General features: G+C 46.9%; 1 protein-coding gene across 4 annotated transcripts in view; it reads right to left on the reverse strand.

Moving 5' to 3' along the window:
- TNFRSF11A (TNF receptor superfamily member 11a) overlaps positions 1-12,077 on the reverse strand; it is a 28,164-nt gene extending 16,087 nt beyond the window's left edge. For 2 of the 4 annotated variants that reach the window (XM_079301645.1, XM_079301642.1), the window contains exon 1: positions 11,429-11,752. In XM_079301645.1, the coding sequence (XP_079157771.1) occupies positions 11,429-11,491 (63 nt within the window). In that variant the 5' untranslated portion in view covers positions 11,492-11,752. Of the gene's footprint in view, positions 1-11,428; positions 11,753-11,838; positions 11,858-12,058 lie in introns of those variants that run through there. The other 2 variants (XM_079301643.1, XM_079301644.1) reach the window with 2 other exon arrangements.
- Between the last annotated feature and the right edge of the window lie 3,266 nt (positions 12,078-15,343).

Consider the following 15,343-nt stretch of genomic DNA (forward strand, 5'->3'; position numbering starts at 1 on the left):
AACCAACACAAACCCACATGAACCACCTCCTTTCCTTCCACCCACCTGAAATGGGTACACGACAGGACATCTGCAAAGTGGGCAGCAGAGTTGCCTCTGGCCCTTGTGGGCCTTTGCATCCCCTCCCAGCTCCCAGCTGCCTGCATGCACCGGTCCCACCCAGAGCCCAGGCTTCAGGGCATGGCTTGTGATGGGGATCCTGGCCCGCTAAGCATGGTGCCAGCCCTTCACTGATCTGCTCTGGCAGCCCAGAGTCCTCGAGGCAAACTCAACACCTCACAACCAGATGTTGACCTAGACATTAGATAAGGTGATTCAAAACTGAGCCCATAGCAAGGAACTCTTGGATACAGCCCTGAAAACTGCATTTACTAGGACAAAGCTGCAATAAAGCTCCTGCTGCTGATTAGAGGGAGCTTTTGCTGTCTAATAGCACATAACAACCCTGTGCCTGCTAGTGGTGGTTCCCATTCCTCTATGTAGCATTCTCCCCTTGTTTCTTTCAAGTATTTACATCTTATCTTTCCTCCTTTTCTAGTTAAAGCAATAGCAACTTCTTTAAAAATAAATCGTTTTCCCAAAGTACCTTGCCCTCTTCTAATGCTGGGAAGGGTATTGTATATTAAAGATGACCAAAGAAGATTATTTTTTTTCTTTTAAAACACCACCTTTTGGCTTGGAGTTTGAGCCATGGGATGGTGCATGACTTGTGTTTATCAAAACTGTGTCCGGAACTGAAGTCAGAGGTCTTGCTCTCGTATTTTTGCAGCATATAAACAACTTACAGCCTTTTTTTTAATCATCACAACAATCCCAGGTCAAATTAAGAGTCTAGTCTTCTGTTGTCTCATTATTTCCTTGTCTTTTTCTTTGCATTCATTAGCAATACCTTTCCTGTGATTAGATAATGCGTTTTTGCAACAAACACTGCATTCCTTTTTTACACAGCATCTCCAAGGAGGGGCACAGGACAACAGCCAATGATGGTGAGGGAAGAGGCAATCTAGGAAAAGGAAAGCTGGGCCAGCCTGGCAGCTGAGCTGAGACACAGCTCAGTGACCCCTACACTTCAAAGAGCTCGTTTTCTGTAACACACTTCAGGCTAAAACACTGAAATAGCCAGCAGAGGGTTGAGGTGATGATGTGGAACCAAGCCCAAAGAGTATCTTGAGCAATTGATTCTCTGCCCAGCCATCCGCAAAGGTAACAATCGTGGTGACCCCAAAAGCAGGTCCAGTCATTTGCTTTTTGTTACAGAATGTCCTCTTCTTCCTCCTTCGCCTCTGTTTAATAGTTCCTCTTTAGACAAAAAGACTAAAAAAAATTACTGAAGTGTCAAGTAAGGGCAAAGTCATCCTTTTTACGGAAGGATATGCAAATCTGCTAAGAAGCATTCAGCTAAAGGGTCTGGAGTAATTTCTGAGAATCACAACTTAGCCTGAGGATAAGCAGCAGGGCCCTGGAACCAAGGTGAAGAGAGCAGGCTAATTGCTCAGCCACCTTTTGGACACTGTTTTATACTTCCAGACTTTGGGACATGATGAGGACTGCATTAACCTATGCTGCATTAACCTATGCTCTGTGTCAATAAGCAACCTCTTCTGTCTGTGTCCTTCCCCTTTTCACACAAGCCAAGGCATTCATAAAGCTTCAGTACTCCCTCTTTTGATTCATGCCCAGTGGTGCAAAGAGAAGGCTTTCAGCTCCCATGGGCTAACCCCCACGTGAAGGTGAGGGATTCTAGTCTGGTATGGACTGGCTGGACCTGCTGAGCATGAAAACTGGGGCAAGAATGGACAGGAAGGGAAACCAGAGCAACCTGGAGTTTTCTTACAGTGGGAGCCAAACTCAAGACTTTTAGCTAACATAGCTCTGTTGATGTCAGGCTATGCTGTGTTAATCCCTCTGCCAGGCAGACCTGTCTGTCTCAAGCTGTACATTAACTTCCTTTGGAGGATGAGAAGTACTTGTGCTGCTGGCAGCGCAATGACCTGATGCTTCACCATCACCAGCACATTCCTGCCAATGTGTCCTTCTGAGACAGGGAAGTGCAATTCATTTGCAGATGAGGAACTTGTACCAGGAGGCCATCTGGCTTTACAGAGGTGACAGGAAACCAAATCAAGTCTCCCAAAGCTCAAGTTTGCTCCGTAACCCCTGGAACATCCTTCCTCTCCTCGGATGATGGCCTGTGGGTCAGAGTGATTTGGACACCACCAAGCTCTTATCTAGAGAGAGAAAGTGCTAACTTCCTCTGAAGAGCTTAAATGAATTAAAACCCAGCCTGGTCATTCCTTTAATGGTCTCATTATTGATGAAGTTGCTCATTAAATCCCACCACCATGTCCAAATAAGTGCTTCAGAGAGCTCTAGGTATCCCAGGCAAATTTAATTTGTCACTTCAAAAGTGTGCAAAGCACCCAGATTTGTACCAGTTCCTAAAAAACCAGGCAGCTTTCCCATTTGACCAATATTACTTCAGAACAAGTATATCTGACAGGGGAAGAAGCCAGGAGGGAAAAGACAAACCTCCTCCAGGCTTGGTAGATCCAGTTTGGTAAAGCACACCAATACCAGTTTACCTTTAAGCACATGATAAACATGATGGACTTCTTCAGAAAAAACAGGCAAGCTTACATCAAGGTTTGCAGAAAGGTTGTGTTATGGTGTTGAGCTGCAGGGAGACTTTTCAGCTTTAGGTTTGGGTTTTTTCTTGGTTATTTGTTGAAAAGAACACTAAGCAAGAGTGTGCTTGTGCTTTTAGGGTTGGAGAACATTGATGACAGCACTACAAAGCACCACTGTGTTACTCACACCTTAAAAAAACACACACACAGGTGCTTCTGAAGGGGAGAACCAGCAGCACCCAGACTCCTCAGGCTTAAGCAAGTATTTATTCTTTGCCCTTGAGCAATCAGAGGGCAGCAGAAGCTGTGTGTCATAGATGCTAAACTTATTCTTCTTCCTCTTCAATTTCAGAAAAGATAGAGTTGCATGGGCCTCTTTCCTTTGAAAAAAAATCTGGAAGAACAAGGTTGGGGGTTTCCATGGTCTTTTTCCCATGACACTTTTGAACAAGAACCTGAGGCCCCAATGAGGATTGCTGATTAGTGATAATCTCAGTTTTGCAAAAATTGAGATGTTAAGAGACACGTCAAGGGGTAACTGTCTTTTAAGATGACACCTTCTTGATCAGTGTAGTTGTTTCTGGAGAGTATTCAAGTCATCTGTCATCATTTCACTGAGCAAAGCACATTTTTCCCTCCATTTATTATTACAGCATTGAAGTACCTATGGGAAAGAAAATTGCGGTCTGTCCTGCCTCACACACACCACTTCTTTATACTTTGGAGCACAGGTTTATTCAAGCCACCTGCTTTTGAGGTCCTTAGACTTGCCTGCTATAAAACTCAAAAATATCTGTGGATTTGGGGCTTTATTAGCCTTTGTCACCAGGAGTGAGCTTTGAGCAACGTTTCCTGAACTGAAGCAGCCCCTGCAAGCACAGCTAAAATGGCCTCTGTAGCTGTCTGCTGCTGCTTCTTCAAATATGAGCCACTGCCTCTCCCCTCACAGGTACAAACTGTGCCCACAGCCTTCCAGCCTCCTACCTGATTTGTGTCAGCAGTACGGCTAACCAGACCCCAGACTTCCTCAGCCCATTGCCACTTTCAGAGGCTTGCCTAAAAATCATTTAGAAGTAAAAATAGAATCTGGTTCTTGATGGGCGCTGCTCTGTGGCTGGTGCTGCCAGGCACTCTGTTGAGGCACATAATAGTAACAACTCTGGAAAATTTTACAGTTGTGGGTGTACAAGGGAAAGAAGAGTCCTGTGTTAAAGACTTAATCATAATCACGTTGATTGCAACAGTTCCTTCATGGACAGTGTTTACTATTGATAAAGATTAAATCAAAGCAGCACCCAAGTCACAGTTTTGCAATTCCAGTTATTTGCTTGCAGGCCTGTAATTCATCACAAAAATCTTAGATTGTGAATGAAATGCTTTTGGTGATGTCAACTTTCCAGTGACCAGTAAACCACATCACAGAACTACCACTACCACGTGGTAAAATAGAGCCGGGAAATGGCAACAGCTTAAACTAAATATTATTTCACTTTTAAAAATAGATCCTTAAAACCCTGCTAGAGCCTGAATGCCTGAAGCGGCCAGAAAGAGCATGAGGGATAAAATCAATAATGAAGAGGTGAAAACTGTAAAGTGCGGCCAGGACTTGGGCAAATGGTGGCAAAAGCTCTGTCCTGCCTATTCCCCTTGTCCCTCTGTCCCAGGGTGCAGCCAAAAGCAAACACCTGAGCTACTGGTGCTGCTCCACTGGTGGGAAGGAGCATTCCTCCATCTCCAGCCCACCAGAGCTATTTCTGGCCAGCAGCTATGCAAAGGAGAAGTGCTGCACTGACGGCTCCCACGGTGGGGAGGGGGCAGGCAGACAGGAACCTCAGGTATATCAGATAGAGCAGATGGGAGACGACAGAGGTGAGAGATGGCAGGGCTGAAACAGCGACTGACTGGAGCTGTGAATCAGCCAGACTGCTTCTAAGGGCTGAAGAGTTGCCATCACGTGCACAGCATTTGTCATTCAGAGACAAAGTCATCTCCACACCACAGCCAGAGGGGCACGTTTAACATTTTCACTGCCTGGGCAGTCAGCAGTGCCTGTGCATTGCCTGCACACTGCTGCTAAACCTCATGCTTTAACATACGTGCCCCCACAGCACAGCAGTTCAAAGACTAACAGCTACTAGGCAGAATTCTCTGAAGGTGAATCAGAGAATAAGAACCCAAAAGCTAACCAAACCGAAATATTTAACAAAAAGGCTTGACAGCAAGACCAACAGTCCATAACAAGCAGAAATAAAGACTGTTGATACCTAGGTGTGCTTGTGGTAAGGCCTGCAGAGGCAAATCTCTTCTAGATTAAACAGGTGTGAAAGCAGTGCTCCAAAGGAAAGTTTAGTAGCCTTACCACTCCAGGTACGGTCTCAATGACTCATCATGAGTAACCCTACACCCATTCATGCTTAATTAAAAAAATATAAAAAAACAATAAAGCCACAATAATTTAGGGGGAGCATGCTCCTCTTGCATTTTAGTTAAGCAGATCATTTTCCTATGCTTCATCAGCTGAAGTTGAGTCTTAATGAAGAAATGACTGTGGGCTGGATGCCAGGTTAGAAGTCCAATGGAGCCTGTCTATGCTTAAAATCTGTGCATTTATGTACCCTTTGCTTCCAGCATGCCCTCAGAGTGGAACATAACATACTAAACTCTTATGATGTGAGGTGACATCCACAATCCTAGCTGAGCTGCTGGGCAGAATGGGAAAGCTTGCAGAAGAGAGGAAGCTTGCTTTCACCACCTGATGCTCTGCTTTGGCTTCCCTCTCCTGGATTTTAGCCTTGCCCATGGAACAAGTGCAGAATACTCTGCAGGCAGAAAGGTGACGGGCAGTGGGGGAGCTGCAGCCCTTGCTTGGGGTGATGGCTGTCTGGGGGATGCATGTAACATCCACAGACCATTCTGCTCCAGTGTGAGGTAGAGGGAGGACTGCATGACTGTGTCTGCACCTTCTCCAATGTTAAGGAATTGCTGCCTCTATTAAAGGGCTCAGGACTGGGCTGAGAATTGATCAATTCACTCTTTAGGTGTCATCATGAGGAACCAGCTCTGCCAGTGGCTGTGGCCAGTAATGTCTGTGGAAATATTTTTCCCTGATTTGAAGAGGCTCTGGCTGCTTTCCACAAGCAGGCTGTTTTACAACATGTGGTATTGCAGGGGAGAGCTCTTCTTCCTGTGAGATCAGATTAAAGGAACCATTTCATCCTTGCTACCAAACAATGCAAAGTTACAGGAGAATATGTTGCTCATAAGGCAAAACTCTTCACTGTGGCAAAATAATGCACTCAAAATAGATTTATTTGTGTGCTACATAAGCAATTTTAGGACTTCGTATGAACCTAGTTGCACATTTTTCCCTATCTGTATTTCTGCATTCCAGATTAATGGGCTGCCTAACAAAACTTCACAGTATTTTTATTTCCATGCAAGATTCTTTTCTTTTCCCTCCACTTTGACCACTGACTAAATATATTCTGCACCCATCTGCAGTCACAAATGTTGTTCTTTGTCATTCTTGAATAGATCCTATATACTTTTTTTTTTCTTTTGGAGTAGCCACAAAGTGGTGAGGGTGAATGACCTCACTTTTTTCCCCCCTCTTTGGCTAATTGGGTCTTGCAGGGTGGATTAAACCGGCCAGCTTGGCTCTTTTACCAAAACACAGCCTTTTCTGTTCTCTTTTATCTGTATTTTAAGAGGGTTCTGCAGGGCCAAGAGGCAGCCCTAGGTCTCAGCTCTGCCTGCCCACTGTGTTCCCATCTCCTGCCAGAGCCCCTGCTCCAGCCACTCTTTTGGGAATGCTGCAGGGAGACAGCACAAACACATCTGGCCATGTGGTATGGGGAATGTGCCTCTGCCGTGGGGATGCTGCTGGGGTCCTGGGCAGAAGATCCAGAGAACAAGAGTGAGGGTTGGATACTGGAGCCTACACCATGGCATCCAGCCAGGCAAATGTATCCACTCCCTTCCCCAGCCTGCGTGGGCAGACCTCCCTGGGACTTTGGTGGGAAACAGATGGGGTGCTATCCCAAGGTGATTAATGACTCTGGCTTCATTTGCAGCCACCACATCCCAGGCACTGCACAAACACCAAAGAAAGCTATGCCCAGAGAACTCACACCCTGAGAAGGCAAACAAAAGAGGTAATCATCAGAAGCCCTGCTCAAAGCAGCTTAGGGGCTACAGAGATATGACACAAACCAGGATGTCCTGGAGTGCCAGGGTGATGTCAGCATTGCCTCTCCTGTGCAGTGCCAAGCCCTCCAGAAGGCACCCCAGCACAACTGTGATAGCACACTGCGAGACAAATCAGGAAACCTGCTTTCCCCAGTGACAAAGCATCACACCAGTCCTGCTCCCACAGGGCAGACACAACAGTAGGCTGCCCTGAGTGCCAGCACAGCCAGATGCCCACCTGCAGCCCACCTTGTGACTTCCAGCCACTGCTGCTTGTGGAGCTTTTCTTCTACTACATGAACTTTGGACCATTTTCAAAGAAGAGTAAGTCATAAAAAGGGGCAAGTTCTTGCAGGTAGGTTATTGTGTTGCACAGACCAAGGCCTACTCAAGTCCAGAGTGCAACCTGGTTAAACATCACTTAATTTTTATCTCGCATTTATAACACACAAATATTTGCCTTTGCGTTTTCAGCAATAATAAACCATTCTCATAGCAGCTGCTTCTCCGTGCAAGCAACACCAGCCAAGCCATCCTTAAAAACAGTGTGACTGCAGCAGAAGCCAGTGCAGCCCTGCAAGCTGAGTTTCCATGGAAAGGAAGGGGATAGTCTATGCAAGGAGTAGAGCTGCAGCTGACATGATGAACCAGCTAACTCTGTTTCCCTCTTCCCTCCTGTGTAAGCTCAACCAGCTCTCGATGCAAACATCTCCTCCAAGTGTCCAGCAGCCTTTGCTCTGCTTTGCAGAGCAGCCCCTTGCAGCACAGGGCACAGGATGGACGGAGATCTGAATTCTGTGGTCACAGCATGTGGTGGCAGGAACCCTCCTGGCTCTGGTCACCACAAAGACTTCCTGGAGACCTGGTCATACAGAGAGGAAGTGCGCAGGGAGAAGCAGGAGGACAGCCTTGCACCAAGCGTTGCCTTTTCCTTGCATCGGTGCATGTGCCTATTACAGTAGTTACACCACTTGAACTCCTAGGGACAGATGGACAAATGTAGCAAAGTGACTCAAGTATGATTCCTCTAATAGTGTTAAGGTGTAAATGCTAGAAGGCACCACTTTGAGGTTCCCACAATTTTCTATGTCGTAGTTACACACACATCCCTTTTACCATCTGTACTGGTTCTTGCCCAGCTGTCAAGTTGCATCCCACTTTTCTGAGCTTAAGGGTAATAGACAGCAATGGGCAATAGAAACAGAAAAAGATCCTTAGGGATGCAGTTAATTTCTGTTTGACCTGCTTCTTTGGATTTTTTTCTATCTGGCACAGCATGAAGAAAGTAGATTACATTGGTCAGTATCCTCGAGATGTCTCATAAGCTTTAAATTCTACCAACTCGTGAAATGTGGCAAAGGTTTGTTTTGGTCCTTTTGGTGGGAAAGAAGAAATTACATCAGGCAGATGATGCTTAACATGAAAAGAGAAGTGGGACAGATTTCTTAAATTGTGGGTAGATGTAGTTTTGCATACATTATATTCTGTTTATATGAGGTGCTGTAAGATTTTTCACATGTTCTGGGGGAAACTGCAAAGCAATGAAAGGCTTGCCAGTGGTCCTCAAGGTAAGCACTGCTGCAAGAAAAGAAGTAATTGAATTACAGTAGCTTTGAAGCCCATGCTGTTAATGGCAGAATAAATCCAGGAGTTCAGATATTGTATAAGTTTTGCTCTACTGAATGATTCCTTTGGCCCTGATAAGAGCAGGAATAATGGACCAGGAGAGCCCATGCTGTAACACAGTATAGTCACTGCTACACTCTTTTTCCCCCTCTCTCATCATATAGACTGTGCATTTTAGGAAGTTAGAGAAAAATCTGTATTTTTCTATATTGCAAAGAATTCCAAATGCTTGCAATGAACAAACTTTATCTAATAAGTAAATATTACAGAGTAGTGGAAGGACAAATGCCACAAAAGGAGAGATGAATCTGTAGTGCAACTGATTTATTGCACATTTGCAAATGCACATTCTTAGAGACTTTGACTCCCATTTGACAGTAACACTGATACTCTTTACTGGTGTTAAGCAAGGAAAGGGATGTAACTATTCTGTGCAAAGAAACTGAGCAGATCATGCCCCAGAAAGCAAAATATCTCTGACAGTGCCCAAAACGAATCACTTGGAAAGATATCTTGTGGCTGAAGCACAAGATAAGCAGGGCTGAGCTCTGCTCCCAGAAGTTCTGTTCCACACTTGGTGTGTGACCTAGAGCAAGTCACGAATTCTCTGTTCCCATTTCCTCTTTGGTGAAAATGATGACAATGATCATGTCTATTCTCAGCAGAATTATGAGTGAGTATGCAATAACTCACATTTCCAAATGCTTCTCATTCTTTGCAGAAAATACATTGTACATATCACTGTCCGAGCACCATTCTGCCCCATTAACCAGTCTAAACTAACACAAATGCATCAGAAAAGCCCCAGCCCTCCCACAGGTATTCTCACATTTGTTCCATCAGAAAGCATCACTCTTCTAAGAAACCACTGCTCAGATCAGTCAGACAAAGGAGAAACTAGAAAGGCTGCTCCAGAGCAGCACCTCTCTAAGCTTGCCTTTCACATCCTTGTAGGTCCTGCTCACCATTGAAGGCAGAATATTAAATTAATGAGCTCTTTAACAAAGTATGTTTTATTCTTATCCTTACACTACGGCTTTCTGGGAGTTTCCTACAGTTTTGTGCTGCTACTTGTCCAAAGCAATGGCGATGGAAAGTTGCATCCTGAATAAACACAGACTCAAAATTAAGCACGTATTGGATGCAGTGGAAAGACTTTACACATCAGCCCAAAATAAATACAAGTTCCTTGTTCTGTGTCCTGTGAAACACTATGAATCAAGAGGTGAGAAATGATGAAGAGCTCTGGCTCCGACATCAGGGTACCTGAAAAGTGCTGGTAGCTGTACCATGGAAATCTGAATTTCAAGGTCTGGTCAAAAGCTGAGCCAGTTCCAGGCAATGAGGATACTCCAAAAGGAAAAAGTGCACTAAACTCAAATGGCTCCAGAAGGAAGCAGGCATGTAATGGCTAGTGACCTGAAGTAAATGCACAAAGCATGTTGAGGTCTGCTCTTCCTGTTGTATTGATCGGTCCTGAGCACCAGGGCAGGAAAAAAGAGACACAGAGGACACAGAGGGATAGGACAAATCATCTAAAAGTGATGTAAAAGTCACTTTTGAAATTCGCAGGCTCACTCACATACATATGGAGGACACCTGGAAAGCAGCGATTTGAGAGAAGCCTGAGAGTGAGGGTGGACAAAACAAAACCTATGTTTCAGAGGGGGAAAAAAAGGCCTCTGTGGTTTTAGGCAACATATTTAGGACCAGGGATCCAAAGGAAAGGCTCTCAGAACAGTGTGGTCAGACATTAAATTGTAAGCTGTAGACAGCAGAGGGTTTTCTGTTTTGGTTTGGGTTTTTATCTTTTTTTTCTTGAAGCTGCACCTTGCTCTCAGGGAACCCAGCCATGGCCCGGTTACAGCACCATGTTGAGGGAACCACCAAGTTATATAACCTACCAAGAATAATGAGACACAGAAAAATACCAGCAGTTCAGATGAAAGAAATACAAATGGCAGCGAGGCTGCCAAACATTGATTAATGGAGGAAATAAAATGTAAATAAAGGGTAGCATGGTATTTGTAAATCCTGCCAGTCTAGAAGGATCTAAATAACCAGAATGGAGAAGGAAAAATTTTAAGCTGTATAATTAGAAAAAGCAAAGCAAGCTTCTGCCGACGTAAACTGCTGGAGGAAACGCAATGTACGCCATTCACAAGGCTGAGCAAGAGCTGGCTGTAGCAAATGGTCTTTCCGACAGCAGGGGAAGACCAGCCACGATCCCAAGTGTACCACGCTGCCCAGCAGCACCTGGCATGGCGCAGAGCTGCGACCAGAGCACGCTGTGTTTGCAAACAACCACAGAGCCAAAGCCCGTCAGAGGCAAGGGCTGCCCTTTGGGGCAGCTGATCTGGCACCGGGCTTGGGATCCTGGCTCTGCCATGAGAAGCACATCACCCTCCAAGAGAGCTATGCGGCCGCTCTGAGCATCAGCCTCCCACTCGTGGACCTGGGGTCACGAAGCCGTCCCACGTCCCGGGGCTGCCAACATTCGGGATGGCGGGATGGCCTGAGCGGGAGGGGATTCATCCCGGTGGGAAAGCTGGACCTGGGCTGCAAAAACCCCGCGTCCCACGCCGGAGGGACAAGTGTGCCCACGCTCTCTCGAATAAATCTGTTCGGTAGGGTGGAGTCTGCCTGATTTTTACTCTACATGCAAATTAAATCCCTCAACAACCTCACTGCAAATATTTTCTGGTTTCTCACACCCTGCCCTAGGCAGAAGAAGGCTGTTTTCCCCGCAGATCCCCTGGCTTCCTTTGCAACTTTGGGTTTGGACTACTTTGATTTTTACAGAAGCGAGAGAAGTTTATGAGTTGCCGGGACAAAAACAAAACCAAAACCCAAAGAGGCGAAGCCGCTCTGCCGAGCCCCGCGGGATGCTCCGTCCCGCCGAGTGCCCCTGGAGCGGGACGGGCAAGCCAACCCTGCGGGAGGGATGCGGCACCCAGCTCCCCCTGTGCCCAGGCTCCCAGCCTTACCTGCTCGCCAGCGGCAGCGAGGCACAGGAGAAGGAGCCAGCCGCCTCCTGACGGGACGGGCATGTCTGGCTGTCCGTCTCTGCCGCCTCCTCCTCCTGCCGCGAAGGGAAACTAGATCCTTCCAGCCAAGCCCCCGCGTCCCGGCAGCGCAGCGAGGCACATTTGAGCTGACTACTTCTCTTTCTTCCTTTCCTTCCTCTCAGCTACGCGAGGGGAGAAGAGAGAAGAAGAAGAAGAGAAAGAAAAAAAAAAAAAGGCGACTGGCTGTAGTTCCCACAGCATTTCCTCAGCCTTGACATACCGGGCTTTTTTTTTTTTTTTTTTTTTTTTTTTTTTTTTTTTTTTTTTTTTCCTCGTTTCTTGTCCCTCCCTTTCCTTTCTCCACCCCTTTTTACAAGAAGTTTAGTCACCAAGCCCACGTCCCTCCTCCGGCCGATGGGGATTGCATTCCCGGCTGGTCCTTCTCGGCAGGGCCGTGCATCCACCTGCCCCCGCCTCTGCGCCCTCCCGTTCCAGCCCCCAGCGCCTTCTCCCGCTGTTATCTCCCCTGGAATTGCCGCCCTCTCCTCATGGCCGCGGGCATCGCCTGTCACTGCCAGAGGACATCTTGGGCCTCAGGCAGCCTCACACCTCGCCCCCTGCCCGCAGCTCTGAGGAAGGCTGTCCCGTCACTTCCCGGGCCACATTCCCTCTCGGTGCCCGGGCTCCGTGCGGGTGCCAGCCCACAGCCCCGGCCTTCTGGCACCGCTCGAGGTCTCCCTCCCTTTCCCCTCCACGTACTTGAGCTAATGCCGGGATCTGGCGGACGGGAGTGCTGCCAAGAGGGGAAGAAAAGCGGAAGATGTGCTTTGGGAGCTCTCCCAGAGCACTCCAGGCCGCGCTCGGGGCCGGTCGCTGCGAGCTGACTCGGAACGCTGCAGGATGGCCTCCTGACCCCGAGAGGCTCCAGCGCGGCCCGGGCAGCCGCCCTGCCCGGAGCCCGGAGCCCGGGGCTGCGGCTGCTGGCGGGCCCGGCCCGGCCGCGGCGTCCCTGCCTGACGAAGGGACGGGAATCCTCTCAGCTGCGGCCGGGATATCGACACGGGCTGAGGATCCAGCAGAGCTCACCCTGTGGACACAAAACCTGCCCTCCTGAGCTCACGTGCTGAGAAATAAGCTTGGGAGCATGTTTCTGGCTTAGGCAAAGAAGGAAGTTGTTCTTTCACTTATGTGTTTAGATTTAACCCTTGACCAGGAAAAAACTGGAGTTTCTCTGTGTTTTCAAATAAATAAATACATTCAAACACAAAAGATGAAGAGAATATGGAAAACTCAGCCTTCCTCAGTGGTGCTGTTGTCTGATTTCTGCTCGGAGGAATGATACACTCAGGACAGACACAGCTGCTGAGCTTTTTTCCTGCAGCTAGTGGAGGGCCTGCCTGCACAGCAAAATGAAGCTGTGACCTTCACTTCACCCCTACATAGTTTCCAGGGGTCATAAAGCCTTTTTAATCTCCCTAAAGTTGCTTGACTGCCCAATGTCCTCAGCAAGCGTTGGGCTGATGTGTGCTCAAGCAGGTCCTGCTGGCCTCCTCTCTGACACCAGGCGGCTGTTTGGGCACTGGTGGCTCCTCGGTGACTTTGGTGCTCCGAGTAGGCTGTGGCTCAAAGCAGCCCTGCATGGTGTGCCTGGCTTAGGGCTAGCAGCTGCTCTTGATGCCCTCACTCTTCTGGAGGTGACTGGGCATTGCTGATGGGTTTCAGCAAGCCATTGAGCAGTGCCAGAGTCCTGTCACCCTGCTCAAGGGGTCAGGGTCTCGCCACATTGAGGCTGGACAGGCTGCCGGTCCAGAACGGAATTAAGTTGGGAGTGAGGAGTAGGAGGGATGGGCACAGCACCCAGCATGCCTGGTAGGGAACAAATACAAAACAGGGCTTTTCAAAGTAAGGGGTTACATGTGGGAAGGTGTGTGCCTGGCTGCTGGCCAGTGTTAGTCCTGGTTGGTCCTGGAGGGAGACCACTGAGAGGGAGGGACAGCACCGGGACAAGATCCTTCTGACAGAGCCTCGTCCACCCATTGCTGAAAACATGCAGCTCTGTGCCAGCCGGGATGTTTCAAAATGTTTGTGTTTATGGTACAAGGAAATGTTTCTTTTTAAACAGAACAGTCTGTTAAGTCTCTTCCCCTTTTCACATTTAGCACAACACCAAGGCTATAGGCTGTGTTTATTTACCAGCTGCTTGTTCTAACCACAGATTTGTAAGAGCAGACTCTCATCAGCAGTTAGATGTGTTATCAGCTTGCTCTGAAGGTATCAAGTGAAGAGTTTGAAGGGAACGAGTAAAGCCAAGCCCTGCACAGCTCACAGGAGCTTCAGAGCAGTCAGTATTGCACATCATCTTGATTCCTTTTGCATTCTCACCCCTGATCCTGTCTGAAATATTTCTTGTTTGGGCTGAAATTTCTCTTTTTCTACCACTATGTGAAAACAGCCTTTTTTTGAAAGCTCAGACATTTTCCTCTGAGTTAAATTTTATGTTTCTAAGCCAAAACCCGCAGAAGCCACTACTGGGTGCTTTACAGTCTTAATTATGGATTGCAGTAGATTGTTAAAAACTAAAATGTGAATGCTATAAAACATGAACCAGGGAACATGTAGCACTGTCAATTCTCTCATACTTACCACATATATCATTCCATGTAGCACAAATAAAACCTAAACATTTATACCAAAACTGATTTGTCCACCTGTTCTAGATTTTTTTAAATTTTTATTTTTATTTTTTTTCTCTTTTTTTTCCCTCTTATGGAACATTTTGCTACCATTTTTTTCTATTTATTTTGCTACCTTTGCAAAGCACCTGTTTTGAATTAAACCAAAATGCTTGAATTGTTAAGGTTTCAAACTTAACGGTGACATTTGGGTGCCTCTTGTTTCTGTTCACCACTGTGGCACACAAGTATAAACTGGACCAGCGTTTGGGAAGCTGTTATGAAAGAGGAGAGGAGGAAAACCCTGTGCAGCCTTAGAGGTGTGACAGAATGAAAATAATACCTTGGATAATTCCAGGATCCCTTCTTTGGTGATGCCTGCCATGGAAAGCAAACCGTGAGCCTGGCTGACCGCTTAGCAGAGCTGCGGTCAGTATGGATCTCTTCTTACTTCCTTCCTAGAGAGAGAAAAGTGGGTATTACCTGCTAAATGCTATTCTAATAGAAGCACATCCATGTAACACTGCAAGTTTTGTGTGAAAATTAAACTCCTTCAGCATCAGTGTAAAAACTCCTCTTTTACAGGAGCTTGGATAAATAGCAACTCACTCCCAGCCAATGCCTGAATTTGTCTCCCATCTTTCCATAACTTTCAACCCAAAAAGCAAAGGCCAGGAATGGTTTGGTGGATATAGCAGGGCATCTGAACAGCACCTGTGCACTCATGTCCACAACCCCAGCTGTTCCTTCATTTTATCCATGCTACTGAACTCCCCTTACCTGTACATGGACACCAACAGCTTGTGATGCTCTCTTTCCCCAGGAGGGAGAACTAGGAGGCTCTGTTAAATCCAGGTCTTCAAAGTGATTGATGGAAACCTGGGCAAAGAAGCAACACTGAAAGGCAGATGGCTGCACCCTGGGAAACCTTTCCACATGTGCAGGAAGGCTGTGAAGACATTCCTTTGTCTCTCACATGCTGTCAAGGGATAGAGGATGAGATGAAGGGTTTTGATCGATCACGATCAATGGTTTCCTTTCAATATGTGTCACAAAGGTTATTTGAGGTTTCAGTCTGTGTTCTAAATACAGGCTTTGTAAATATGAGCATCTGCCTCTCAGCAGGTGAGCAAGAAAGGCAGAGGAGTGCAAAGTTAGAGCTCTAGGAAAATCCCTCTAAATCAGGGGGATGCCCTGCAGGGCAGACGGGTCACAGTGCAGT

Source organism: Erithacus rubecula (genome assembly GCF_903797595.1).
Source record: "Erithacus rubecula genome assembly, chromosome: 3".
In the NCBI taxonomy this organism is placed as follows: Eukaryota; Metazoa; Chordata; class Aves; order Passeriformes; family Muscicapidae; genus Erithacus; species Erithacus rubecula.